General features: G+C 39.8%; 1 protein-coding gene across 1 annotated transcript in view; it reads right to left on the reverse strand.

Moving 5' to 3' along the window:
• The window catches only part of LOC129280924 (uncharacterized), a 299,775-nt gene that overhangs the window by 219,771 nt on the left and 52,747 nt on the right, over window positions 1–27,257 (reverse strand). The window contains exons 36-51 of the mRNA XM_064112511.1: window positions 17,403–27,041; window positions 13,774–13,920; window positions 11,459–11,695; window positions 10,641–10,787; window positions 9,376–9,801; window positions 8,615–8,806; window positions 7,907–8,035; window positions 7,347–7,461; window positions 6,565–6,782; window positions 5,839–6,156; window positions 4,912–5,238; window positions 4,270–4,495; window positions 3,130–3,374; window positions 2,375–2,575; window positions 1,856–2,002; window positions 1,211–1,351 (exon numbers count right to left, since the gene is read on the reverse strand). Of these exons, the coding sequence (XP_063968581.1) occupies window positions 1,211–1,351; window positions 1,856–2,002; window positions 2,375–2,575; window positions 3,130–3,374; window positions 4,270–4,495; window positions 4,912–5,238; window positions 5,839–6,156; window positions 6,565–6,782; window positions 7,347–7,461; window positions 7,907–8,035; window positions 8,615–8,806; window positions 9,376–9,801; window positions 10,641–10,787; window positions 11,459–11,695; window positions 13,774–13,920; window positions 17,403–27,041 (12,855 nt within the window). The remainder of the gene's footprint in view (window positions 1–1,210; window positions 1,352–1,855; window positions 2,003–2,374; window positions 2,576–3,129; window positions 3,375–4,269; window positions 4,496–4,911; window positions 5,239–5,838; window positions 6,157–6,564; window positions 6,783–7,346; window positions 7,462–7,906; window positions 8,036–8,614; window positions 8,807–9,375; window positions 9,802–10,640; window positions 10,788–11,458; window positions 11,696–13,773; window positions 13,921–17,402; window positions 27,042–27,257) is intronic.

Raw genomic sequence — 27,257 nt, forward strand, 5'->3', positions numbered from 1 at the left:
AGAGTAGAAATACATGTATTAGAGAAATCTTGAAAATCATAAAGAGCTTATTCATTCCATAGGTATGGATAAGTATTGTATTGAAATGATCAATTTCTGAGAATTATGAGAACTACATGTAGGAATAACAAGGACAGATAAGCACTATGACAACATGATCCTGGAAGAATTTACTGTATACACAGAGATCTAAATGTACAGGTATCAAAGAAAAGTTATGAGGATTACTAGTAGTTGTAGGTGAAGGAGAAATACGGAGGTTGATCAGGAGAGCATCCCTCTGTGAGAGAACCAGAAACAATGTCTTCTTCAAATCAATTTAGACGATGGATTGAATGAAAAAACATGTCACTATACAAAAGTATGATACGATGCCCGAAAGGCAACCAGTGTAGAGAGACAAGGAAAAGGGTAGTAAATTCCTTTCAGACTCTGGATAATATCACCATCATTAGCATAAGACTAATACCATCAAGAAAATTGTGATCATCATGACCATCACCATCATCTCACCTGAAGGTCTGTAGAATAATCGACGAGGGTTCTGAGCAAGTCGCCATCTATCAATGTCTCTACCTGGTTCTACAATAAGAAATGACTCCTGTGAAGCTCACCATCACCAAAATCACCATCTTCATCATCATTTATATCCAAAACATCAAAATTGTTTCCGCCACACTCCTCAATCCACCAGAACTGATGCATGTACATCCTTCAAGAGCTGGATTATCACCACCTCATCACCTCATCATCATCATTACCATCGCTAACATCATCATCCTTACCATCACAACCATCATCACTACCAGTCACAATCATATCATCATCATCATCATCACCACCACCATCACCATCAACACCACCATCATCACCATATTCAACCACCATCAACACTATCATCTCCATCATCATCATCCCTAAAATCATCACCATCATCACCATCATCATCATTGCCACCATCACAACCATCATATCATCATCCTCATCATTATCACCATCTTAATCATCGTCATAATCATCATCACAATCACCACTATCATCACCATCACAATCACCACCATCATCATCACCACAATCGTCATCATCTTCAACCACAAGTAACACCATCATCTAAATCCCGAAAATCATTGTCACCATCACCATCAAAACCACCACCACCATCGTCATCACCATCATCTTTCACTCTTGTCCATCATCTATACCCACTCACCTTGAGGTCAACTGAATAATCCCTTAGAGCCGACTTGCTTCTGTCACTCAGTCTGTCCGACTGGCTGTCCAGCAAGAACTGACCGTTGTGAACGGCCAGCATCACATCCTCGTGATGCTTCCTGACATCTTCATGAATCACCTGGCAAGACCAAAATTATAGAAATTGTTTTATACCCATCATCATGTCCTCCCCCCCCCCAAAAAAAAAAAAAAAAACACACATGCACTTTATAGTGTTGGGGGGTCCAAGTATCTCAATAGAACAAAGTTCCATAAATCTAAATATGCCATGATAATTTGAACCCATTTATCATGTTTCATATGTTTTGTTGTTTTGGGGGGGTTGGCTGTTGCTACTGTTGCAGCAAACTATTTGCAGTAGAAAACATCAGAATGAGCCTCACTGACTACTTTCGATTCGGGGGGCCAATGAAAATTCAGACTTTTGCATGATTTGAGGCCTTTTATCGAATTCCCTCACTTTTCCCTGAGTGGAAAAAGGTAAAATAATTTTCCATGATTTTCCTGACTTTTGCCTGATTTGAGGCCTTTTTATCGAATTCCCTCACTTTTCCCTGAGTGGAAAAAGGTAAAATAATTTTCCATGATTTCCCTAGTGGACTGGGAACTCTGAAGTACTGACCTTCTGTTGTCTGTTTTGATCATTGAGTGGTCTCATCTCTTCATTCATCTGCTGCTGTAGGACCAGCTGACGCTCTATGTCACTGACCCATTCCAGAAGGTTCTGGAGAGTCTCGATCTTCTCCTCAGTCTCTTTCAAGAAGTTCAACTGCCAAGGGACGAAAAAAAGGTACAATAAAAAACATGCAGTGTAGCTTTAAGAAGTAATATCATTGTTTTCATCTACCATAAATGTTCTAGGGAATAATCCATGTACTTTTTCCAAGAAGGGTATTTTTGGCAGATTTGTACATGGGTTAAATGCAAAATTATTATTATCTATCATTAAACTAAAATAACACTTAAATGCAATTCCATGAGATATAAAAAAGTACATTGAATGCCCTGTACAATAAGGCAGCTTTCAGAATTGTCTTTAGTTAATACATGTATCAACAGTTGTAATAGTCTCAAATGACAATGGCCTGGAAATTGATGATGTGAATTAAGAACGAAAAATGAAACAAGCTGGGGTAAATACCTGATCTTGCATCTTGCGAACGGAATCTGCGGCCTTGTAGTTTGCCTGATCAAAGTGAGTACGTAGGTCATAGATGCGCCTCTGGAGGGCATCCTGTTGGTCAGGACTCAGACGATCCTTGTGGTCCCTGAGGAACATCTCAATGGCAGTGATGATCTCTTCGATGGAGCGTCTGTTGTCACCCAGCTCACTCTTCACATCCTGAGGTCAAAGGTGAAAACTAAAACATTGGACCAACCTGCCTCATCGTCTCCTCATCATAAAAGTGAGATTTATTAATTATATAACAGCTAGATAATTTATCAAGCAATTCCAATGAATATCTTGAGAAATCAAGGCACCACAATGTACAAGCATAGAAGGGATGATTTTGATGATCACTGTACATCAGAAATAATACCATAAAGGGCCCCATGTGAAAACACCAGCACTACTTAAAAGAAAATGAACTCCATATTTCATTGTTGGAAATATAAATCTGAAATAAAAAATACTCTGAAAATTCATTTTGCCCAATTGATCGTGGGCCGGGCAGCCACTGTGCAGTGCCATATTGACACTGCTCTATCCCTTAAATCGTTAAACGCCAAACAGAGTGATAGCAACTTCCATCTTTTAACATCTTTTGGTCTGACATGGCCGAGGCTTCAACTCCAGACCTCCTGGTTGTGAGACGGGCACTTTACCAACTGAGCCAACACACCGGTAGATCCAAAGAAACTAGGTATTCCACAAATAACGCTCTCATCACCTACCTGCATGCCTCTGAGCTGTTGCTCGAGCTGGTTGATATCGCTGCTGAGCGGACCCTGAGAGTCCAGTTGTGCCTCAAGATTGGACAGCCAATCCTGCTGGGAAGTGACAGAGCGAAGTTTGTCGTTGAAGAGCTTGGAGAGGTTGAGGAAGGCATCCAACTCCTCACGGCGGAATGTCAGCTTGTTGCCGAGGGCGTCGTAACGGTCGATGGTTCGGGTGGTGATGCGCTGGGCCTCTGTGGTCTCTGTGATGGACACAGAAAGGATGAGGGGAAAATAATAACGTATGTCCTTAGCTTATGTGATGGGTCAAGCAAAATGTATCAAAATAGTGACCACTACTGCAAACAGATTTAATATAGGAATGCACAGATCCTAGGAATGTCATTAAATCTCTGGACACCAGCAAATTCTACAACCTAAGAATAACTTTGCATCTGTACTTTTATTTTTTTTTCACATCGGACGATTGTTTTCCTAATTGTATGCCGTTAGAGTATCACCAACAATCTTATATGCAACAAACTCATTTAAACTTCTTCCATTTATTCATTTACTAATTCAATCTAATCAAAAGATCTGGAGCCAGTTGGAGAAAGTTGCAATGAAACATACTAAAATAAATCAAACACATTTTGATTTTTTACCAATCAGAAGCGCACATTTGGCATCTGCATCTCATTTTTCGTCTAGACTTTAAACAGTATGGCCCGTAACCTGATGTCAGGTTAATCTAAACTCTGGTTCAAAGTTGTGGCGTAACTATGGATAGCCAATTGTGACATAAATTTTTAACAGTAGAGGCTCAATGAATCCGCTCATTCACTCTAAAAATCATTCTTATCTTCTTGGTAGGGTAAATAAGATACAGTTGTCTTCACTATTACCAAAAGAAAGAATGAGGAAAGAGCACAGTGAACATAAGAAACAAACAATGTAAACAAAATTTTGACATGCTTGGCTTGCCATAATTTTAGCACAAAGATAGACCATCGTCTAAGTTAACCCAACTTCAGAATATGAGCCTGTTTCTTTCTGCAGCAGACTCATGTGCAGAAAGTCAAACAGCTTCTTGGGTACCGGTACATTACTCAATTCCTTCCGGCAAAAACTTTGAAACAGAACTACACCCAACATTACCTTCATAAAGGAAAGAGGTGCGCTTGCGTTCACTCTCTTTGGGCACAGCGGATACGTTCCTCTGGTACATACTTGACCGGTCTCTTGGAGAGATGGCCAGACTGGAGCGTCTAGGGGCAATGGCCAGGGGAAAAGATGCTTCCCGGGTGACGGTATCAAGGTTACGGCATTGCTTGCGGATATCCTCCATGTTGGGTCTGTAGGCCACGTACTCTTGCTGCAGAGGCTGTAGAAGATGAGAAGTGAAAGATAATAATTGACTAATTTCTGAATTGTTGTTGAATAAACGAACTATAAAATACTTGGCAGTCTTGGTTATCACAAGATGCATATCAGAGCTATATGATAAATGTCCTTCAGTTCTAAGTAAAGGCAAAAGTAATAGATACATCCGCTGTCCTCTCCAGGGATGTTTATTACAACTTGAGACATTGTATTTGCACAACATTTCCACTAAGTGCAGTTGGAGGACTGGGATTTCAAAATGATACGGTAAAGATTACAAGCATTGTTTTAATTCACAGATTAGGAGCAAGGAGTGGCCCGATTGTAGGGAGTTTCTCATGGGCACAATAGCTGAATGGCTGTTGTAGCAAACGTCATGGAAACAGTTTGAAAATGGACACACGGAAGCAAACCTACCTCAAGTTGGCGGATCTGTATGTTGATGGTCTCGCTGTCTCTGGCAATGGGCTGAAGGTGCTGGACCTTGTCCTCCATGCCATCCAACCAGCGGTTCCCTTCCCGGACCTTCCCGTCAAACTTCTGGAAGGCCTCGCTGCGCTGCTCCCACTGGGACAGCCTTCGCTGCAGGGCCAGGTCCATGCACTTCCAGTTCTGGCCCACGTTATCTAGGATATCCGAAACGTAGGTGGTGTCGTTTATGCGGGCCTCCTGCATCAGTTCCTTGCACAGGGTCTGGATGTGTTCATACTGCGGCTTGCGGTTTTCAACCTGCTGCTTGATGTCCTGGTAAAAAATATTGAGGTCAAGTGTGAACATGAAGATACAGGATCTCACATACTGTAGAGTTAAGTAGAAAGATTATTTCAAAATCTATAAACAAAAAACTACATAATGTCTCTGTCAACAAGAATCTAGCATTGATATTTTGAACATCAACCAATTATGAATTTTAACGATAAAATCTTGTTATGCATCACATTTGGTTACCTACATGTATAGTCAAACCACAAATTTAGTCCATGCTTAAAGTTAAGCCAGAGTTTAGAATACAGGCCAGTTTGTTATGGACATTTGCATCACATTTGGCTTCCCATAGTCAAACCACAAATTTAGACCATGGTTTAAGTTATACCACTGTTCAGAATACAAGCCAATTGGTTATAGCCATTTCTGTGATATTTGGTTACCCATAAATAAACCACAGTCACAGACCATGATTTAAGTTAAACAGTTCAAAATAAAGGCCAATAACATGTACATGTAGGTATGGTACATGTAATTTGCATCACATTTTGGCTACCAATAGTCCAACTTCAAAACCTTGGTCTAAGTCAAACTGCTGTTTAGAACATGAGCCAATGGGTTAAGTAATCCAGGACTCACCTCCAGTCTGCTTCCAAGCTCTGGGAGCTCCATCCTGGAGATGTCCCTGGACTCCAGAGAATCCACCAACGGAAGGAGCCAGTCCTCCAGATCACCAACCTCCTCCAGGAGCAAGTTCAGTTTGTCCAGGAGGGACCCCAAGAGCTCCTTGCGTCCACGAGCACGCACGATGACCCTCTCGAAGCGGGAGTTGAGGTCGTCCAGGCGGCCCTGGATGTTGCGGGCCATCTTGGGGTCGCACTCCCGGATGAGCTCGGCAGAAGATTCGTTGACCGACTCGACACTCGGTTTGTGACTGTCGATGTCAGTTTGCAAAAGCTGTTCCAAGAGGAAAGAACAATTTTTTATAGTAAGCAAGATGAAAACATCATGACAAATATTTTGATGAAGTTGTTGTTACTGTAAAGAGTTGTTAAGTGCGACTTAGAGTCATGCTTAAATGTTGACAAGTACTTGACATGTAATGTGCAAACTTATTGATTAATACGCAGTAGCGCAAGTCCTCTTCGCATGACTTGACCAATGCAGCACTGCCTTTTATACTGCACACAACTTAAAATTTAGGTACGACTCTAAGTCACACTTAAATCTTTGCGAAATGCCCCCTAGTCACTGTCCAATGAAACACATTTAATACCACAAACAACTCGGAAAGTAATTAGGACTCTACGACACACTTAAATCTTTGGGAACACCCCCTAGTCATTGTCCAAGGAAATACTGTACCTTGTGCTGTTGCAACTGCTCCATGAGGGCATTCCGTTTGATCATCATCCGGGTGCCCTTTTCCAGCTTGTCAAATGTGTTCTCCTTCTCCTCCAGCCAGATCAGAAGGCTGTGCAGGGAGTCCTGGAGGCTGAGACACTGCATACGGGTCATCTGGAGGGTGTTGCTACGCTCAGCAACCTGTCGTTCCATCCGGTTGTATCTCTCCTGGATGTCAGCTGGACAAGGAGGAGGGAAAGGATTGCAAGGTTTGAGGCAGTTTAATCAAGATTCCTGTTTCTTATCAGTATGCTCCATAAAAAGCAATATCATCTTTCATATCATTATCATCATCATCATCATCATCATCATCACCATCACCACCATCATTATCATCACCATCATCATCATCACCATAATTGTCATCACAATCATTATCATCAACATTATCATTATCCCCATAATCGTCATCACAATCACCATCATCATCATTATAAACATACATATAATCATCATAACCATCATCATCACCATCACCACCACCATTATTATCAATTCCCAATGATGTGAACAACAGATACTTAATTAAACAAATTTCACTATCATCTATTGCTCCTCCAATTATTGTAGCTTTGCACTGCCCGTGCATTGGAACTGTGTATAGTAGTTTTGATTGCATCTACATGTAAACAGCAAACTGTTTCAGAATATTCTTTTCCCAACAACTTACGTAAAACATTTTAAGTTGGTGTTGCACTTGGAGGCTAAATCAAAGTACATATGTATTCATATAGCATTCTTACTTATCGACTTTTGGACATCATTCTTGACTTCGTCCTGGACATCGGCTAGTTCCTTTCCAGCCTCCTTGCATCGATCAATATCATTGGAATGGGTGATGATGTCATCATTGAATGTCTAAATATAATAAACCAACAATGAAATAGTAGACATATGATACACATTATCATGGGCATAACATCATTAAGATATTGATGTTATTGAATGATGTCATCATTAAATGTCTAAATATAATAAACAACAATGAAATAGTACAAAAATAATGTACATCAAGGAGGGCATTGGTAAAAATGAGGTACCTTTGGACCAGTTCAATCCCCCATAAGGCAAAACTGAGGGTATTTGGATATTAGACAATATAGGTACGTATAGTCTAACTGGAACTATGTAAAATAGTAAATTGGCTAAATGGCAAATAAACCAAATGAACAAACTGAATGTAGTTGAACTTCAAATAAGATTAAACAAAAGGGTAGGAGACCTAATGAAAATATACAAAGTGGGTGTCGACCTAGGGGCAATTTGCTGATTATCCTGCCAAAATCAGAAAAATCTTTCTTACCCTAAGGTTATCAATCTGTTGCTGAACGGCCACCGGTTCTGCTGCTACTGGTTCCTGTAGGAGCCTGGAGAGGGTCTGCTCTGCATTCTGGGTCCAGGTCCGGGTACTGGTCAGGTTCTCGTTGTATTGCTGAACAAAAAATGAAGTTAGAAGATTTAAAATACATGCATAGTGAGTGACTACTTGCTGGGAAAATACAATAGTGAGAGTTAGAAATACATGTGCATGTTCAGCTGTGTGATACATGTACATGTACTATTGGAGGCAAGTGAATAACATACATTGCAGTTAATATCACTTTGATTTTACAAATTTACACCCCCCCCCCCCATAAAAAAGCAAATAAAAAATAGAAAATAATAATGTAAATAAATTAACAAATAAAAAATAAATAAAATAAAAATAAAAAAGGTAAATAAATAAATATGTGAATACATAAATAAATGAATATATAAATTTCTATAAAAAAATCAAGCAATAAATAAAAATATCAAATGGAATACATTATAAAATAGCAAATATAAATAAAACTAAAGATAAAAAATATGATAAAAAATAATACAGGGTATATAAAATAACTTTTCTTTTCAACATTACAAATGAAAAAAATTTAACTAAAAATATTGTTGGATACTTTTGGGTAATTTTACCATATTTATTACCAAATTTACACCCAAAAAATCTTTCAAAAATAAAGAGGTACAATACCTGATGCTTTGAGATAAGATCCTGCCATTTTCTGTTGGTATTGTCACAGTTGGCCGTGAGTCTTTCAAATTTATCATTAAGACGCAGAAGCCGTTCGTTGATGATGTTGGAGTCCGGTGCTTCTGTGAAGGTCTTGTTGAATTGACGTGGTAGGGCGTTGGCTCGGAACTCCTTCAGCAATTGTTGGTATCCCTGAGGGAAGACAAAAGTTTTTATGTAGAGTATTTCATAATGAATATTGATCAACATTACTAAAAAGAATGATAGACAACAGAACCACCAATACATCACTGCACAAATCAGCACACATTCTTTTATTATCATGAATATTCATTTTTACTGTTATCATTGTTCAATTTGGCAAAAATAAAATTGAAGATTTCAGAGGCACATTTATATACATATATATATACATTAAAAAGTGATTAAAGAAATTCAAATAATAGGGAGAAAATATACATGTAAGGTTGGAAGTTTTTAGATCCCTTGAGGATGAGATGAACATACTGTGCAAGATCTGTTAAAACTTTCAGAAGTCAGAAAATAATGATCCATATCCGTTGACCTATTTTTCAATTGCTATTTCCACTTTGGTAAAAAATGCTTAAAGCATTTTAAGAAACAGAGAAGAAAAGAGATACATGTAGAAGGAGGTAGAGAGAAAACTGGTATTGTAAGTGCAGCTCTAAGTCACACTAAAATCTATGTGAACACCCCCAAGAATTTGAGGTACTTGGGGATCAATTGTCTTAAAGCATTACCTTAGCATTGTTGAGGAATCCTTGTCCAGAGACATTGATCTTGTTCAAGTCATCCCGATGTGACTGGATATCAGCATTGAGGGTCTGGAGCTGACCGCTCTGCTTCTTCAGGACATTGATGTCGCGTCCAGCATCCCGGCTAAATCCCTGAATGGTCTTTATCCTCTCGTCCACCCAGTGCTCGAAGCCAGCGACATCCCGGTCAAACCCTCGCAGGTAGTCGAATGCCTCTCCTAGCTGGGCGACGCGGGAGTTGGCCTGATCGTTGAGGCGCTCGTACCGCATCCGCAGCTCGGAGACACTCTGCTGGAGGTTGTCCCGTTCGTCCCGGCTGAGCCGCTCTCCCTGGCTCTGCAGGAAGTGGAGGACGTTCTCGGTGCACTCGCGGACTGGACGTTCGCGGCTGACCACATCGTCTCTCAAGGCCTGGCAACAAAAATGAAAATGTGAACAGTCTGATCATAAACCATACATGTACCTCACAAGCTCTGGCCATACATGTAGCACATGGCCAACGACATCTCTAAAGGTTGCTGGAAAATGAAGAACGGAAAAGGTCTGATCATGAACCCTACATGCATGTATGTTACAAACTATGACCATAGCCCATGGCTGATGTTGATTCTAAAGGCCTATGAAAAACTAACACTTGAAAAGGTGTATAAATACCTATACCTTCACATTGGTGACAAGAGTCTCCACCATTTGCAAATTTATGCACTCACTACGATTTCCTCCAAAAAGAAGGGGAAAGCTGGTACTGTAGTTCACATTCATATCAAGGAGAGATCAGATGCAGTACTAGTACATGTACATGTAGTTAAAACGGTCCACTGTTCTTTCTGTATGCTTCTGAGGCAGAAGGGGTGCCAGATAAAGGTTCTCTCTCTCTCTCTCAGTGCAATATCATTTGACTTTGGTGATCATGCAATAATTCAACCATCGTTTCTTAGGCTTCTTTAGGACCACAACTCGTAATATTTTTCACCCCTCTCTCTTCTGATAATTTCTAATTTCTAAATCTTATCAACAGAATCCTTCTTTTTCATCTCCCTCCATCTTTTTCATTTCCAAGGCAAGATTCCCTAGACATTCTTCACATGTAATATGTCCCAGGAACTTCAACTGTTTTATTAAAAGCTCACATTTTTTTTCCTCCTTGGGATGTTCCTAGTAAGAATGTCTTCTTTGCTGGTGAAGTCAATACAATTACAAACTGAAACATTTTAAATGAAAAATGACATCATTGGCATATCATATTGTACCTTCATCTTATTGAGTTGTTCATTGAGGGGTTGCACTTGTTCGCTCTGAGGTTGAGCCGAACCCATGGCATGCTCGGTCTCGGACAGCCAGCGAAGCAAGTTCTGAAGATTGGTAACCTCTTCTCTGTACCGTCTTTCAAGTACAGTCTACACAAAGGAATTGAAAGAAATGGTAAATACCTATTAAAGAATACAAATTTGTATATAGAAGAGAAACATTTTCATCATGATGTAATAATTTCATGTTAAGTAGGGCCCATTGAATGAACAGTTTTCGGAACTGAAGTGGCTATTCTACTGTCGGTAAAATTTGATGTTCTTATAATCATTATTACATACAAATACATGAATAGAATAACAGATACATGTACATGTAAAATGGTACGTACATGTATAAAGAAAGAAAAAGGAAAGGAACAGTCAAAATTCATTCCATCAAATTTCCACTTTGAAAAGGGACTTACAAATCAATGATTTGTATGAAAAATAGTGACACTGTGGTGGCGATCAGGAAATGGACTATTATATATGAACTCATCAAGATGCATTAACAATGCAAAATAGAACTCTCCTATTGAAAGAGTAGAAAAGAGGGGAGAAGAAAGAATAGAAGGGACACATACATGTATGAGAGAAAGAGAGAAATAAAGAAAGAAGAGAAAGAAAGAAAAAAAAGTGAAAATGAGAGCAAGAGTGATCCAGAGGGAAGGAAGATAAGAATGAGCATAACTGATATGGTGAGAAAAGATGGAAAGCAGAAGAAAAACAAATTACAAAAAAAGAAAAGCGATAGTGACAAAAGTAAGAAAACATCATACCATCTCCTCCTTCTCCTTCCGACGATGGCCAAGGGCGTTCTGGAGCTCTCTAAGTCGGGCCTCAGCCAAGGAGACGATCTCACTGTGACCCGTACTGAGGTCACTCATCTTGGTGTTGAGTTCCTTCTGCTGCTCCTGCTTGAGATACTTGTCCTTGTTGTGGAGGATGAAGCGTTCGGCATTGGTCAGGGATTCCTTGATGGGTTTCTCCTGGTGGACAACCTCCTCAAGGAAGTTCTGGAAGGAGTAAAAATAAGAAGATATCAGACCTGCCAACCTCCTACCAAAAAAAAAAGTATTCTTAGAAGGAAAAAAAAGTATTTTTTTGACAAAAAAAGAGTATTCATGAAAATTTGTCTCAACGTAACGATCGCCAGCCTGTTGTAGTGAGATCGGTGAAAAACATGTGAAATGACTCTAAACTTGATAATTCACCCTTTTAAACATGTCCTCGTAGGCAAGAATCTACTTGTTCTTTTCATGCAACAAGTTACTGGCCCAACAGTGATTTTTACCAGTCTTGGGACTGTCAGACCAGCGGTAGTGTTACGCGCTGCGTATAATACATACTCCATGATCGGAAATTTTAAAAAAAGTAACAAATCATACAAAAAAAGTATTGGTGTATTTGTAGAAAAAAGAGGAACAAATACTCTAAAAAGGGAACGGTTGGCATGTCTGAGATATGGATCAATGGACAGGGATAAGTAGACAAGGATAAGGAAACCAAGTGGTGTTTCACAACGGTGTCACTTAGAGTTATGCTTAAATGCCAATACTTAAGTAATTTAACTCGTAATGTCATTAATTCATACAAGGTAGTAAGTATTCCATGTGGATGATCCAACCAATGTCGTGATGCACATACTTGCCAACTTTAGAAGAAAAAAAAAGAGGAATCAATTTTTCTGAGTAACGAGCGTGTGACATTTTGCGGGGGAAGAGTGTGGGGGTACCCCCCTACCACGCCCACAGTTAGAAATTTTTGGAATTTTAGAACGTGAAATTGGGGTTTTCCTTCACTTACGAAGTCCCTTTTTACCTGTCCACAAAGAAGAAAAAAATCTTAATTTTGTCCCAGTGTAATGAAGCATGAAACAGGAAAATTAACAGGATTCCTTTCATGAAATTGTACCAAATTTTTAGACTTCAAAAACATGTAGATCTATTTCCAATTCCATTACAATATTGTACTGACTGGATATATATATCCTGAATGAAAATGAGATTGATAGAAGTGAAATAACGTTAAACTGAATTGGATATTTCTCAGAATACTCCTTGTATTTCTGATTAATTTTGGGTTTGCTCATTTTGACTTTATTTCACGAAAACAGACTACTAGTAACAGTCTAAATGCACATGTAACCAACCTGCATGTAACTTACACATAAACTTAGAATCTATGCAATTGCAAATGCACCGGTACAGTACTCACTCACTGTCATAACCCAGGGAGCTCCGGCCCCCGCAGCGGGCCGCGAAGTTGCCGGAGCTCCCAGGGTTTACACTGTCACTGTGTTGTACTGCCCACTGCACTGTCTGTATAACAATCGGAATCACAGTCACATTCACAATCCAAACGATGCATTGGCGACGGTATCCACTTTCCACACACTAAATTTGTAATTTTTGGCTTTAAAATTCAGCGGAAAAACTATATCCTTTGGCCATTAGCATTAGACCGACGATCGTTGAGCTGGATCTTACGTTTGCACACGTATTATGCACTTGTTTAATGCATGCAGCCAGGTACACTCGCGACGTCGCAGCATGCATTGTATTTGCACGTGTTGTCGCTCTAGCTGTGTTTGCATGCGCTTCTGCAATGTGCGCGCCATGTGAGATAGGCAAAGTGAAAAACTACGTACAAGAGTGTGTTCAGTTGGTGGAAAAATAATGCTATTTGGGATATCGCGATATCCAGGTGTCTGCAAGCTTCAGTTTTGTCTAACCTTTGCTCCAGCCGTTTTTTCAATATTATCAATGTAAAAATTAATGAAAATCAGAATTATGGGGATGATATTCGTAATGCGGAATTGGCAATAAAAAAATTGGGATGATTCCGCCAAAATCGGGATGGTTGGCAAGTATGGACGCACTACATGCACAGGTACATGTACACAACTGAAATTTATAAGCGTCTCTAAGTACATTGTAACACTTAATTCTTTTGAAACAAACATGGATAAGCGCCTTGCCAAAGGACTTTAGAGCCAGGTGGGATTTGAAGACTTGACCCTCGGTTTAAGAGGTCAAGTAACTGAACCACTACCCTGCGACTTTAGACGTTTCCTACAATCCTACACACTAACCTTGTGCTTCTCGAGCTGGAAGGTCAGAGTTGGAATGTCCTTGCTGACCGGCTCCAGGTTGGTCAGTTTCTGATGGGTGATGTTGGTCCAGTAGCAGAGGTCGCTGACCGCCTGGAAGATGTTGCGGTACTCCTTGTCCAGATCGGCCTGAGCATGTCCAAAGTGGCCAGAGAAGAATGTGTGTCCCAAAAAAGCACAATTTGGAGAGAGAGGGTACCACATAGAAGCATGGATACAATGGTTATGAGGATAAAGGAAATAAAAGAATAGGTACGTGGGAGGTACAGTGTAGGAAAGAAAGAGGTGAAAGGGGATAGAAGCAAGAGAAACAGAAGAATGATAACAATTACAGAAAGATAGAGAGGGTAAAATAATAGAAGGCAACAAAATAAATGGATGAAAAGAGTGATTGATAAGGGAGCAAAGGGAGAGAAAAAGGCAGATACATGTAATAATAAATTGGTATGAAGCATCTTTTACATTAACAATGTATAAGATGAAGCATCTTATACATGTACATGTACAGTACATTAAATTTTTTTAAAGTTTTCTGTACTCACTATGTTTCGCCTTCTGCTGCTGAGGAAAAGAAATTATTGTTTAATAACCTGAATTTTTTGTATGCACGTTTGCGTGTGCTTGTGTTTTTTATTCTATGTACAGATATATGAACATGATGTTGCTCTACAGTGTATATAAGACTCTCATGAGTTTGAATCATATTAAGTTTTTTTGTGTGTATGTATTTCGTTTTTTCTCTGTAAGAACCTGTTGTTCTTCTGTTTATATGAGTTTGAATTGTGGCAAAAGCATAATAAGAATCATATGTGTATTTTGATTTGTTTTATTATTGCATTTACTTTTCCTTCATATTTTGTTGATTTCAACCACCCACACATACATGTACATGTACAACCTCACACATAATAAACACACACATTCATTTAATCTTCATTGTCAAACACATCACATCCATATTAAAACCACCAACACAAACCCCATTGACAAGCACTTGGGTCCGAAATTCACAAAGATGGTTAAATTCAAACCATGGATTAGGCATATTTTGTGGCATAAGTGCGCTTGATTACCAGTTCGTTTGAAAAGGGGTCTACAATGTACATCTTCATAAGATATACTTGTTGCTTAATAATTAGCCCACTGTCTTTTTAAATGTACCTTACTTACATTTTGCATTAATCTATAAAAGACATGGTCAAAATCATCGCAATGAGTGTGAAATTAGCAGCCAGAAACCTTTTGTTTCAAACATGAATTTAAAACCATAATGTGAATTCAGTTTAAACCAGATGCATAATCAAATCTATATAGTGAAAAATAATTAATTTCATAATACAATTCAATACATATATACACCGGTATACATCACATAATACAAATATAATCATAGCAGAAATCAAGGCTATACGTAAAACATAAACATGAAATAAATTATTTGTAATACCACTTGTATATTCCACTGTTACATGTACTGTAGGCATATGAATTGAAAAATAACCATTATGTAATATACAGTTTTGTACAGAATCTGCAAATGGATTTAATGGAAAATATATAGGATATTAAAAATAAATAGAAGTTTAATAAAAGAAGAGATGCAAATTAGAATTGACTTGCAGACCTGGAAATCACCAAGAATATACATTTTTTGCAAAAGGGCTAACCAGGAAGCTCAGTTGTGAGCATATTATTTACTAACTAGCTCTAGTTTAATCGCATATACCATCACATCAGAATGCCCATAGGTTTTTTAGTAAAAGAATAACAATTTGATCTAATGGTAGAGGCAAGTACATGCACATGTACATGTATGTACTAAGTTTCAAAATTGGCAGTAAGTGCCGAGGCCCTGTTTTATAACCTACACTCAGCTCATTTATGATAGTTTCTGAAAAAAGACATCTGAAAATAAGAAATTTGCAGTGAGTCATAATTTCATTCATTTATAATGGCAGCTATACATGTATAATTTTAGATTGGGGGTTTCATACACCCGATACATGTCACTGAGATCCATTAAAGGGAAACATAATTAAATTTGCATATAATACCTTGATCACTGCACATTTACATGTATTCAGCACAAACATGTATAGAGAAAAGTAACATGCAGGTAAATTCATTTGTATATTTCAACTGATTTACAAATTCTTGAAAACAGAAATCGCAAAAGAAACAGGACAGATGAAGCCTCATTATACATGTGTATACTTATATCTTTATTATTAATGCATAAACATTATTTCCATGACACAAATTGATAATTTACATGTAATACACCAAATATCTTACTATCAATGTATATACATGTACATGATGAAAGCAAGAGTTACAATGTATATTGACATTGTTTCAACAAAAGCTTTCAAAGACCTCACATCAGCCCACTTAAGAATATCTCTCCCATGATATAATATTCTGGTGAAATGGAGACGTTAAAGCAAAAGCAAACATGAATTTGTAATTTCAAAGTTAAACCCATAACTTTCTCAATTTCATCAGTATTATAAAATATTGAAATTCCATATTACATATATGAATGAAAGAGATCTACATGTAGATATACATGTACATGTATATGCATGAATTAAAGAGATTTAAGAGGAAAATATTATCATCACCACTGCTACATGTATGACTCTCATCATTATAATCACCATTCATTAGTCTTATCAAAGTCTTGTTCCTCTCCCTCTTCCAACTGCTCTTCTTCTCTCTCAACTGCTCTTTCTTTTTCTCTCTCTGTCCTCCCTTCCCTGTTCCTCCTCCACATAACAGGTCAAAGGTCAATATAAAAGGTCAAAAGGCACATGAAAGAGAAGCACATGAAGAATTAATGGCACAACATGTTCATGTAGCCCAAGTAGTAGAGGTATTAGTGTGTATCACAATTTTACAAACCCTGTATACAGTATATGTAAATGTACTTATGAGATGGTAAAAACTGTAGAACAAAAGTTAATCAAGTTCTGAATGTTGACCAGGTTCAAAGAATGATATGCAGAAATCCATAGTAGAGATTTGTTGATCAATGGATTAAGATCAGAGATGAAAATGACATTAATTACCTGAACTTTCTTTTACAACTACCACTTGCTTGACTAGGCGAAACAATTCTTGTAAGTATACGCAACATTGGGACCGTCTGATGTTAGGTTATACCAAAGAGTGAATGTGCTTATGAAGAAGTGAATAGTGCTAGAACATTGTTTGGTCTAGACTAGTTCTGAATACTGTCCAGGATTTATGCAGGAAGAGTAGAAATGCCTAAGAAAGTTGTCAGCATATTAAAAGACCAGAGTGAAAATGGCGTTAATAACCTGCACTTTCTACTCCAACTATTGTACACTTATGAATAAAGGAGAGACCATCCTTGAAAGAATGAGGAGTCACTTAAGGAATGACTACTGAGAAGTATGCACCAGAGAGGTAATGTGCAAATGAAGATGCAAAGAACAGTAATTACGTTGACTGGACTTGTTTTGAATATTGTCAAGGATTTCAACAGGAATAGCAGAATCGCCCAGGACATTGGTCAGTAGATTAAAAGCCCAGATGAAAATGGTGTTAGTAAACTGTACTTTCCGCTCCAACATTTGTACGCTTACCATGGAGGTATCAATGTTGGACAAAGAAGCGGCCACAGTGAGATTGGTAAGGCCCACTGGTGGAGGTGAATAAGTGATATCAATAGCATCTGTACAGCCCGAGTCAGGTGTTGGTGAGTTTGCCGAATCAAGAGGTTTCAGTTCCTGCAGTTTCACTTCTGTCTGCATCACAATTTCTGGATCATTGACAAAGGAGCTTGCAGAATTCAGGTAGCGTGGTACCTGATCTTGATGTAATATTGACATTTCAGAGGTATTTAGAGTGGTCATTGAATGTAAAGTTCTACTGTCCCTTATAGCTGCTTCGACAGGAGGCAGTTCCTGCAGCTGTACTTCTGTCTGCGTCACCACAACTTCTGGGTCATTGATCAAGGAGCTTGCAGAATTAAGGTTGTTTGGCTCCTGATTGAGGGGTGGCATGGACTGTTCAGAAGTATGCAGCATCTGCACAGTCTGGGAGCTAAGGACGCTACTTCCATCCAAGCCATCAGATTTTGCAGGAGGACATGAGTGATCAAAACTTTGTTGTGTGTTAGCTATCACAGTCTCTACAGCTCTGGCACTCAATCCAAGTTCCACAGCAATGGATTCTTGGGTTTCCTGTGCACTGGCAGACACGAGCAAGGTTGAGAGATCACTCTCTTGGCCATTCATACGCTCAAGCTCTGAGCTTGTACTTGAATGCACACGATAGACTTTACGGATATGAATCGTGCGACAAGTGCTTTCTCTTTCTTGGGCCATGGTCAAATTGTCAGTTGCTTCACCAACATTCTGCAGCCTGTAACCAAATTTTGTCATTGCATCTACAAGTCCATCCATTATTTGAGATCTTGTTTCATCGTTGTCTGGGTTTTCCTCTTTGTTGGCTGATAAGATTACCTTGGAGTCCTTAATATGTTCATGTTTCACCATTTCAGACCCTGAGGATTCATCAGCCAGGCCAAACTGCACATCAGGACTTTCTATGTCAACACCTACATCGTAGAAGACATCATTCTCCATCATGACGTCCACAAGATAATCCATTACGTAAGATTTATTATCATCAGCTCCAAAATCTTCAGGCATGTTGACTAACCTAGTCTCTACAGAAGGATCACCTTCTTCAGGTCTTACAGCCTCGACTCTTGAACTTTCAAGCTTAGCTAGAATTTCTACTGTATGTTTGTCACGTCCCAGTGTTGACGGAATTGGGACTTCACTGCTATGAATCGACTGTTCAACAATTTCATTTTTTTCAGGCTGGACAATCTCTAACGTTGAAATTTCCTGCATAGACAGAATTTGGACTGCACTGCTATGGATTGACTGGCCAATGTTTTCACTATTGTCAAGTTGTGAAGCCTCCACTGTTGAACTTTTCAACGTTGACGGAATTTGGACTTCACTGCTATGAATCGACTGTTCAACAATTACATTTCTTTCAGGCTGTACAACCTCTAACATTGAAATTTCCGGTGTAGACAGAATTTGGACTGCACTGCTATGGACTGACTGGCCAATGTTTTCACTATTGTCAAGTGGTGAAGCCTCCACTGTTAAACTTTTCAACGTTGACGGAATTTGGACTTCACTGCTATGAATCGACTGTTCAACAATTTCATTTCTTTCAGGCTGTACAACCTCTAACATTGAAATTCCCGGTGTAGACAGAATTTGGACTGCACTGCTATGGACTGACTGGTCAATGTCTTCACTATTGTCAAGTTGTGAAGCCTCCACTGTTGAACTTTTCAGCATTGATGGAATTTGGATTTCACTGCTATGAATCGACTGTTCAACAATTTCATTTCTTACTGGCTGTACAATCTCTAAGGTTGAAATTTCCTGCGTAGACAGAATTTGGACCTCACTGCTATGGATTGACTGGTCAATGTCTTCATTTTTTTCAAGTTGTGATGCCTTCACTGTTGAACTTCCCAGTGTTGATGGAATTTGGACTTCACTGCTATGAATGGTCTGTTCAACAATTTCATTTCTTGCAGGCTGTAGAACCTCTAACGTTGAAATTTCCTGCGTAGACAGAATTTGGACTGCACTGCTATGGATTGACTGGTCAATGTCTTCATTTTTTTCAAGTTGTGAAGCCTTCACTGTTGAACTTTCCAGTGTTGATGGAATTTGCACTGCACTGCTATGAATCGACCGTTCAACAATTTGATTTCTTTCAGGCTGTACAAACTCTAACGTTGAAATTTCCGGTGTAGACAGAATTTGGACTGCACTGCTATGGACTGACTGGCCAATGTTTTCACTATTGTCAAGTTGTGGTGCCTCCACTGTTGAACTATCCAGTTTTGATGGAATTTTGACTTCACTGACATGAATCAAATGGTCACTCCTTTCCTGTTCATCAGGACTTAGATCAATCGTTTGCTCATCATCACTTTGTACTTTATCTACTGTTATGGTCTCTGCAGATGGATCAATCTCTTCAATTTGCACAAGAGTGTCTTCAAGGCTTTCTATAGAATCTCCAATATGAACTTTATTGATGTGAATTGACTGCTCAACACTTACATCTTGGATTTCAGAAGGCATTTCCTCTTCATCATTTTGTTCTGTATCTACTACAATGGTCTTTACGTTTGAATCACTCTTTTCCAGTTGAACCTTACTTTCAGAACTTTCAGAAGTTTGCACAATTTGGACTTGACTGATGTGACTCAACTGCTCACTGCTTTCATCTTGTTCATTAGGGATTTCAGCAGGTGTTTCCGAGGTCAAACTTTGTTCAGTAATACCTACATGTATAATGGTTTCTACTGGCCGAGTCTCTTCTTCCTGTTGCACATCTTTGAATTTAGAGCTTTCCAAAGTATGGATAATATGGACTGTGCTGCTATCAGTTGACTGCTCACTGATTTCTTCTTCATTGTGACTTGAATCAAATATTTCCTCATCATCACTTTGTTGTTTACCATCATATTGCTCTTCATCTACTGTAACCATCTCTACATTTGGATCATTCTTTTTTATTTGCACAGACTGTGATACAGGGATTTCATAAGTATATGACACATGCTTTTGACTGGTATCAATTGATTCCTCAATGATTACATCTTGTGTATCAGGAATTTGAACAGGTATAGCCACACCAACAATTTGATCTGAACTGTCGTCAGATGGATCAATATCCTCAGGTTTCTGGGACTCAAGATCTGAAGTAGGCAGTTCAGAATCAACATCAGCTACACCGATATGAAACGTTTGCATGCTCTTCCCATTTGATTCCTGGTCTTTAAAGTTCGGGCTTACCTCATCTACAATTTGCAGTGTATCTTTTCTTATGGTCTCTACAGGAACATTGATCTTTCCGGCTGAAGCCTCTTCTCTGGCTTGAACACCTGGTGTCCCTCTATTGACTGAAGCCTGCCAAGATATTGTCGGGCCTTCTAACATGAGGAGGGCGGTACTGCATTCCTTAGGTGATTCTTGGCAAGGCTCAACACTCAGAATGACTGAATTCTGGCTTTCAAGCGACTCAGGTGTGATGTCATCTCCAGGTGTTGCGATCATTTGGATTTCAACATCCTCAGCCTCTGGATTCTCTCTAGTGACAGAAGCCTGCCATGATATTGTCTCACCTTCTAACATCAGGAAAGCTGAACTGTGTTCCTTCAGTGATCCCTCGCCAGCTTCCACATTCACACTAAACAAATCATTGGTGTGATGTGCAATCCTTTGTTCCACATCCAGTTCCACTTCCTCCGACTTTGGGCTCTCCTGTGCACAAACAATGAGAGTTCCAACAGATGGACCAATCTTTTCAGGTTCAGCAGCATTTGCAGCACTGTCTCCACTACAAAATGAGCTGGATCTGCTTACACCTTTTTCATCAACTTTCAAATCAGGTGTTTGTTCAAGCATGCTTTGTTGTGTATCCTCTATAAAATCATCTACAATAGCAGGGTTTGATGGTGACAGATCACCCTTTTGACCTTCCAGAACTTCAATCTCTGAGCTTTCAGGTATGTAGACTTCATCAACTTTAGGGAAATGGAGATCAGCTGTGACATTAGGAGCTTCCTCTTCCCTGCTTTTATCCCCAAATGTTATCATGGCATTTACAAGTTCACTGATCACTTGGGATTTTGTTTCATCATTCTCTGGACGTTGCTGCGTGTTGGCTGATATGTTTATTGCTGAGTCAACAATCTTTTCTTGTTTCTCAACTTCAGAATCTGGGCATTCAATGACTGTGCCAGACTTTGATACAGGAATTTCTTTGTCGTCATAAATGCTTTCAAACACACCTTTCACCATGACCACAGCAAAATTATCAATTGCTTTGATTCTACCATCATCAGCCTCTGGTTTATCTTGTGGGTTGACTAATTTAGTCTGAATAGCTAAATCAATCTCTACAGGTTCCACTGGCTCTAGTTCTGACCTTTCCAGGGTACGCACAATTTGGACTTCAAGCCTCTGAACTGAACGGACTATGGTTTCTTTCTCATCAACATCATCAACCGGGGGCAAGTCCTCCCCAAGTTTCGGTAATCCATTATCTATTGCAGTGTTAATTGGAGAATCAATTATCACAGCATCTGTCTCTAAGCTTCCTGGGCTTTCATCCAAAGAGATCTCTGAAGACAGGTCACTGGTCTGGACTTCGCTATTCTCGAATACCAGACCTTTAAATTTACGCACCATTGGAATCATATGCCCATGAATCGTACCCTTGCTGCTTTCCGACTTATCAGCTGTCCTTTCAGGGATTTCCTCATCCAAGTGTTGTTCAGTATCATCTAGAATGTACTCTGCAGAATCATCTCTCTTTTCAGTAAGCACATCATTTGATCTACATGTAGGTCTTTCAACGTCCACTGTACTGATATGAAACCACTGTTCACCAATTTCATCCTCTTCTTCAGGAATGTCAACAATTATTTCTTCATCCAAGCTTTGTTCAGTAACATCAATGATCTTCTCTACAAGTGGATCACTCATTTGAGGCTGCGCAACCTCTTCTGCATGGCCTGCAATATCCACTCCACCAATATTAATCCACTGCTCACTACTTTCATAAACTTCGTAAGGGTTTAAGGCAAGTATTATCCCATCCAAAATTTCTCGAGAATCATCTTCTTGAACATCTACAGACGGATCCCGACTTCTATGCTTGATTACATTCAGGCCGGGGCTTTCAAAGGTACTTGCAATATGGAAACTACTGCTTTTAATCATCTGCTGACTGGGTCCATTGTGTTCATCAGGGTTGGCATCAAGCAATTCCATGCTGATACTTTGTTCAATACTTTCAAATATGTTCACAGATTGTTCACTCTTTTCTACCTCCCCTGAATCAAGATCCTGGCTTAGCAGTTCAGGCTCTTCATCATCTCTAATGATAGAAGGCACATGAATGCCCTCTCCATTCTGTTCTTTGATATCTGGAATTGCCTGTAATATAGTCTCAATTGGTTCATCAATCGCTTGCGGTGTTTCAGCTGAAGCTTGGTTGCTGGCCTGATCACCTGGTGTACCTCTATTGATTGAAGCCTGCCAAGATATTGGCTGGCCTTCTAACATAAGGAAGGCAGTACTGCATTCCTTAGGCATTTCTTGGCAAGGCTCGACACTCACAATTACCAAATTCTGGCTCTCAGACACATCGGTTGAGATCTCTTCAGTAGCATTCATTTGGATTTCAACGTCTTCAGCCTCTGGGGTCTCGCTATTGAATGAAGCTTGCCAAGAGATTGTCTGGCCCTCTAACATCAGGAAAGCTGTACTGCACTCTTTCTGCAAATCGTGGCCAGCTTCCGCATAGAGACTTGACAAATCCGTAGATGGTTGTGCTGTCCATTGTGGATCAACCCTTTTGAGTTCCACATCCTTGACCTCCGAGCTTTCCTGTTGGTTGACCAACACAGATTCAACAAACGGTTTGCTCTTATCAGGTTGCGGAGTTTCCGATTCTGGACTTCCTGGAGTATGCAGTGCATATGCTGTATGACTATAAATCGATCTGTCCATTCTTTCATCATCTTCATCATCCCTTGCTTCTGGAAATGCTTCTACAGTTTGGTTGGTAACGTCTACAGTCATCTCCACAGTCGATAGCTTGAAGGGAGGCGGGATGTTCTCCTCACATTGGATGATTTCAAACTCTATGGTTTCAGGTGTATGTGCTGTGACATCATCTGCTTCTTGGTTATGGATAGTATGACTATTGCTTGCTGTCACAGTATGTGTTGCCCCACCTACACTTATACTCCTATCCCCAAAGCTTATCATGACATCTACAAGTCTATTAACTGCTTGGGGTCTTGATTCATCAGCATCTATTTCCGAGCTCTCACTTGTGTTAGCTGCTACAGAAACTACAGAGTGATCAATCTTTTCATGTTTCACAACTTCAAACTCGGTACATTCATCTACTATGTCAAATTTCATATCAATATGTTCTTTATCAACATCTGTGTTTTCAACCACATGGCTCATCATTGCATCCGCAAGGTTGTTAATTATTGAGGGATTACCCTCATCAGCCTCCAAGCTTTCTGATGCTTTGACTGGCATGGTTTCTTCAGATGAACTACTTTCTTCAAGTTGTGCAGTATTTTTGTATGAGGTTTCCAAGGTATCCAAAATAAGAACTTCATGACTAAGAACAGAGTGATTCATGCTTTCTTCCTCAACTTTTACTTCAGGTATTTCCTGTTTCATACCAGGCACTCCACCATCTAGAATGGCATCGGTAGTATAGTCAATCCCTTCAGGTTTTCCAGCATCAGTCACAGCTTCTTGCGGTTTGTCATTCTTCAAGATCTCTGGTGATGGATCTATCGCCTTGGCTTCCCCAGAATCAAACACAAGGCTTTTGAACCTACGGAACGTATCCATCATACGTCCTTGAATTGTGTGGCTTCTGCTCTCTTCCTTCGTTTCAGCTTTCCTCTCTGGCAATCCCTTATCCAAGTTTTGTTTCGTACCTTCTACAATATTCTCTCCTGATGGATCACTCTTTTCAAGTTGTTCCGCATCAACGTCAGGGATTTCAATATCTATTCTGCTAACATTAACCCACTGCTCACCATTTTTGCCATCTTCTTCAGGGATGTCACCAAACACTTCCACATCCCAGCTGTCTTCAGTATCACCTATCGTAATCCCTTCTGATTGGCGACTTTCCAAATCATGCCCTATTTGCTCTTGATTGATCTGCATCAATTGCCTATTGCTTTCATCGAATGTATCATTTATCATTGTGGGTACTTCTTCGAGCACATTTTGGTTTGCATCTGCTATAACCTCTTCGACAGTATCACCTATCATAGTCTTTAATGACGAATCATTCTTTTCAAATTGCAGAACCTTCCATTGGCGACTTTCCAAATCATGCTCAATTTGCTCTTGAGTGATCTGCAACAATTGCGTATTGCTTTCATCGAATGTATCATTTATCATTGTGGGTACTTCTTCGAGCACATTTTGGTTTGCATCTGCTATAACCTCTTCGACAGAAGTGATGGTCAAGAGAGGTGAACCTAAAGTTTCTTCACCTCTATTCTTTACTCCATCACTATAGTTAATCATGGCATCTGCAAGTCCAGCAATCACATGGGACTTGGTTTCATCACACTCCGGGCTTTCCTGTATGTTGGCTGATACGAATACCACTGGGGCATGCATCTTTACATCTTTCACAACCACAGATTCTGTGCATTCATCAGCTGTACCAGATTGCCCATCAGAACATCCCTTCTCAATATCTATGCCTTCGCACGGATCTCTCATCATCATTTCAACCAGGTAATCAATTGCTTGGTGATTGCTATCATCAGCGAAAGACTCTTGCTTAGAATTGGCATTCAGGCTTTCTACAGATGGACCATGCTCTTCAGGTTGTAAAGCCTCTTCTTCTGGAATTACATGTACAACAGCATGAACACTTTGGAATTCAAGATTAAGAACAGTACAGTCAACAAAGCTTTCCTCCTCTTCATTAAGTTTCCTTTCAGGTATTTCTTGCTCCAAGCTAGAAAATGTACTATCCATCACGACACCGACAGAAGAGTCAATCTTATCATGTCTTTCAGCGTATTCTGACTCCAAGCTTTGCGGCTTGTCTTCGATAGAATCCTCCGTTGATCCGTCAACCATTTGTGCTTCCCCTGACTCAAACACTAGTCTGTTCAACCTACCTAATGTGAGGGTGATATCCTCATCCGACCTTTCTTTGGTATCCTCAATAACGGTCTCTACAGATGGAAGACTCTTATCAAGTTGCACAACCTTGGCTTCTGGACTTTCAAAAGAATGTGCAGTATGAACCCTACTGATATCAACCAACTGCTCAATGCCGTCATCCCATTCCTCAGGGTTGATGGCAGGCATGGCCTCATCAACACTTAATACTGTACAGTCTACTATGGCTTCCTCAGATGGCTCACTCCACTCCTGTTTCCTAGAATTAACATCAGAGCTAAGCACTATAGGATCAAAATGGGTTTCACGGATATAAAGCTTAGGTTTGGAGGTGTCATTCTCTTCCCTTGTCTTCAAGCTTATCTCATCCTTGTTTTGCACACCTTGGGCCTGTCTGTCAATAGGAAGGGTAGGTTGAGCTTCTAGCATCAGGTAAGCTGTACTGCATTCATTTGAAAGCCCTTTACGATGTTCCACACTATGGCTTACCAAAGTCTTGCTTGGTGTTGAATCGACTTCTAAGGTCTCATGTAGGTTTGTCAGTTGGAGTTCCATATACACAGGTTCTGGGTACTGTAGCAGGGCTCGAGTATCTCTGCTTCTACCAAGTGTGGCATGTTTGGATGAAATACTTACCGGTCCTGTGTTCTGCTCTTCATCGGCTACCTTGCTCTCTGCAGATGGATCACTCATGTCAGGTTTCACGCCTACAGCTTGAAGACTCTGCACCAAGCCCACAGTATGGTCTTGACCAACCTGAAACATACTGTCACTGCTTGCATCCACAGGATTCAAATCAGTACTCACCTCAACTAAGCTTTGCCATGTACCACTGGCTTTTGCAGCATCTGCAGACAGGTCACTCCTGGTCTGCAGAGGTAGTACAGACGCCGGATCTTGGCTTTCCAGAGTACGTACTGTGTGGACCTTACGGATATGAATTGTGCGGGTGTTGATGCTTCCATCCATACTCTCCAGGTTGACCCTAGGGATTGTCTGATCGAGGTCCTGCTGAGTGACTTCTATCCTACCCTCAATGGATGGATTCATCAAGCCAGCTGTTCCAGCAGAAGCTTCCTGGGGGAATCCATACCTTGGGTCATAGCTCCCTCTACTGGTAGAAGGCTGCACAGGAATTGATTGGCCTTCAAATGTCAGGAATGCTTCACTATGAAGTTTAGGAATTCCTTCACCTTCTCTCATACCTAGACCTGACGGATCGTGACTTCGCAGTGTGTCAGCAATTACAGTCTCTACATAAGGATCAATCATTTGGGGTTTCCCAGATGGGGTTTCCATCCTCACATGCAGATTATAGCCCCCTCTTGCGGTAGAAGGCTCCACAGGGGTGGTCCCATCGAAAGTCAAGAAGGCTTGACTGCGCTGTTTTGGCAATCCTTCGAAGACTTTCTTTGTCACGATGTTCCGGCGGGTGGGTGAGAATAATTGGTACATCTCAGGACTAGCATGAAGTTCAATCTATCAATGAAAATGAGAAGAAAGAAGAAAAAATTGATAAACATCCTTATGAATGTATCAACACTGTACATCTTTGACTGTGTTGTACTTCATCAATGTCACTTTCTTTCTTAGAAATGCTCTTTGCAAGTACATGTTACAGTAAAAATCTTAAATTGGCATTGATCACAAATTGTCTAATTCAGAGGTAGGCATTGAGATCAATACATTTTTTAG

This window comes from Lytechinus pictus, chromosome 17 (genome assembly GCF_037042905.1).
Source record: "Lytechinus pictus isolate F3 Inbred chromosome 17, Lp3.0, whole genome shotgun sequence".
Classification (NCBI taxonomy): Eukaryota; Metazoa; Echinodermata; class Echinoidea; order Temnopleuroida; family Toxopneustidae; genus Lytechinus; species Lytechinus pictus.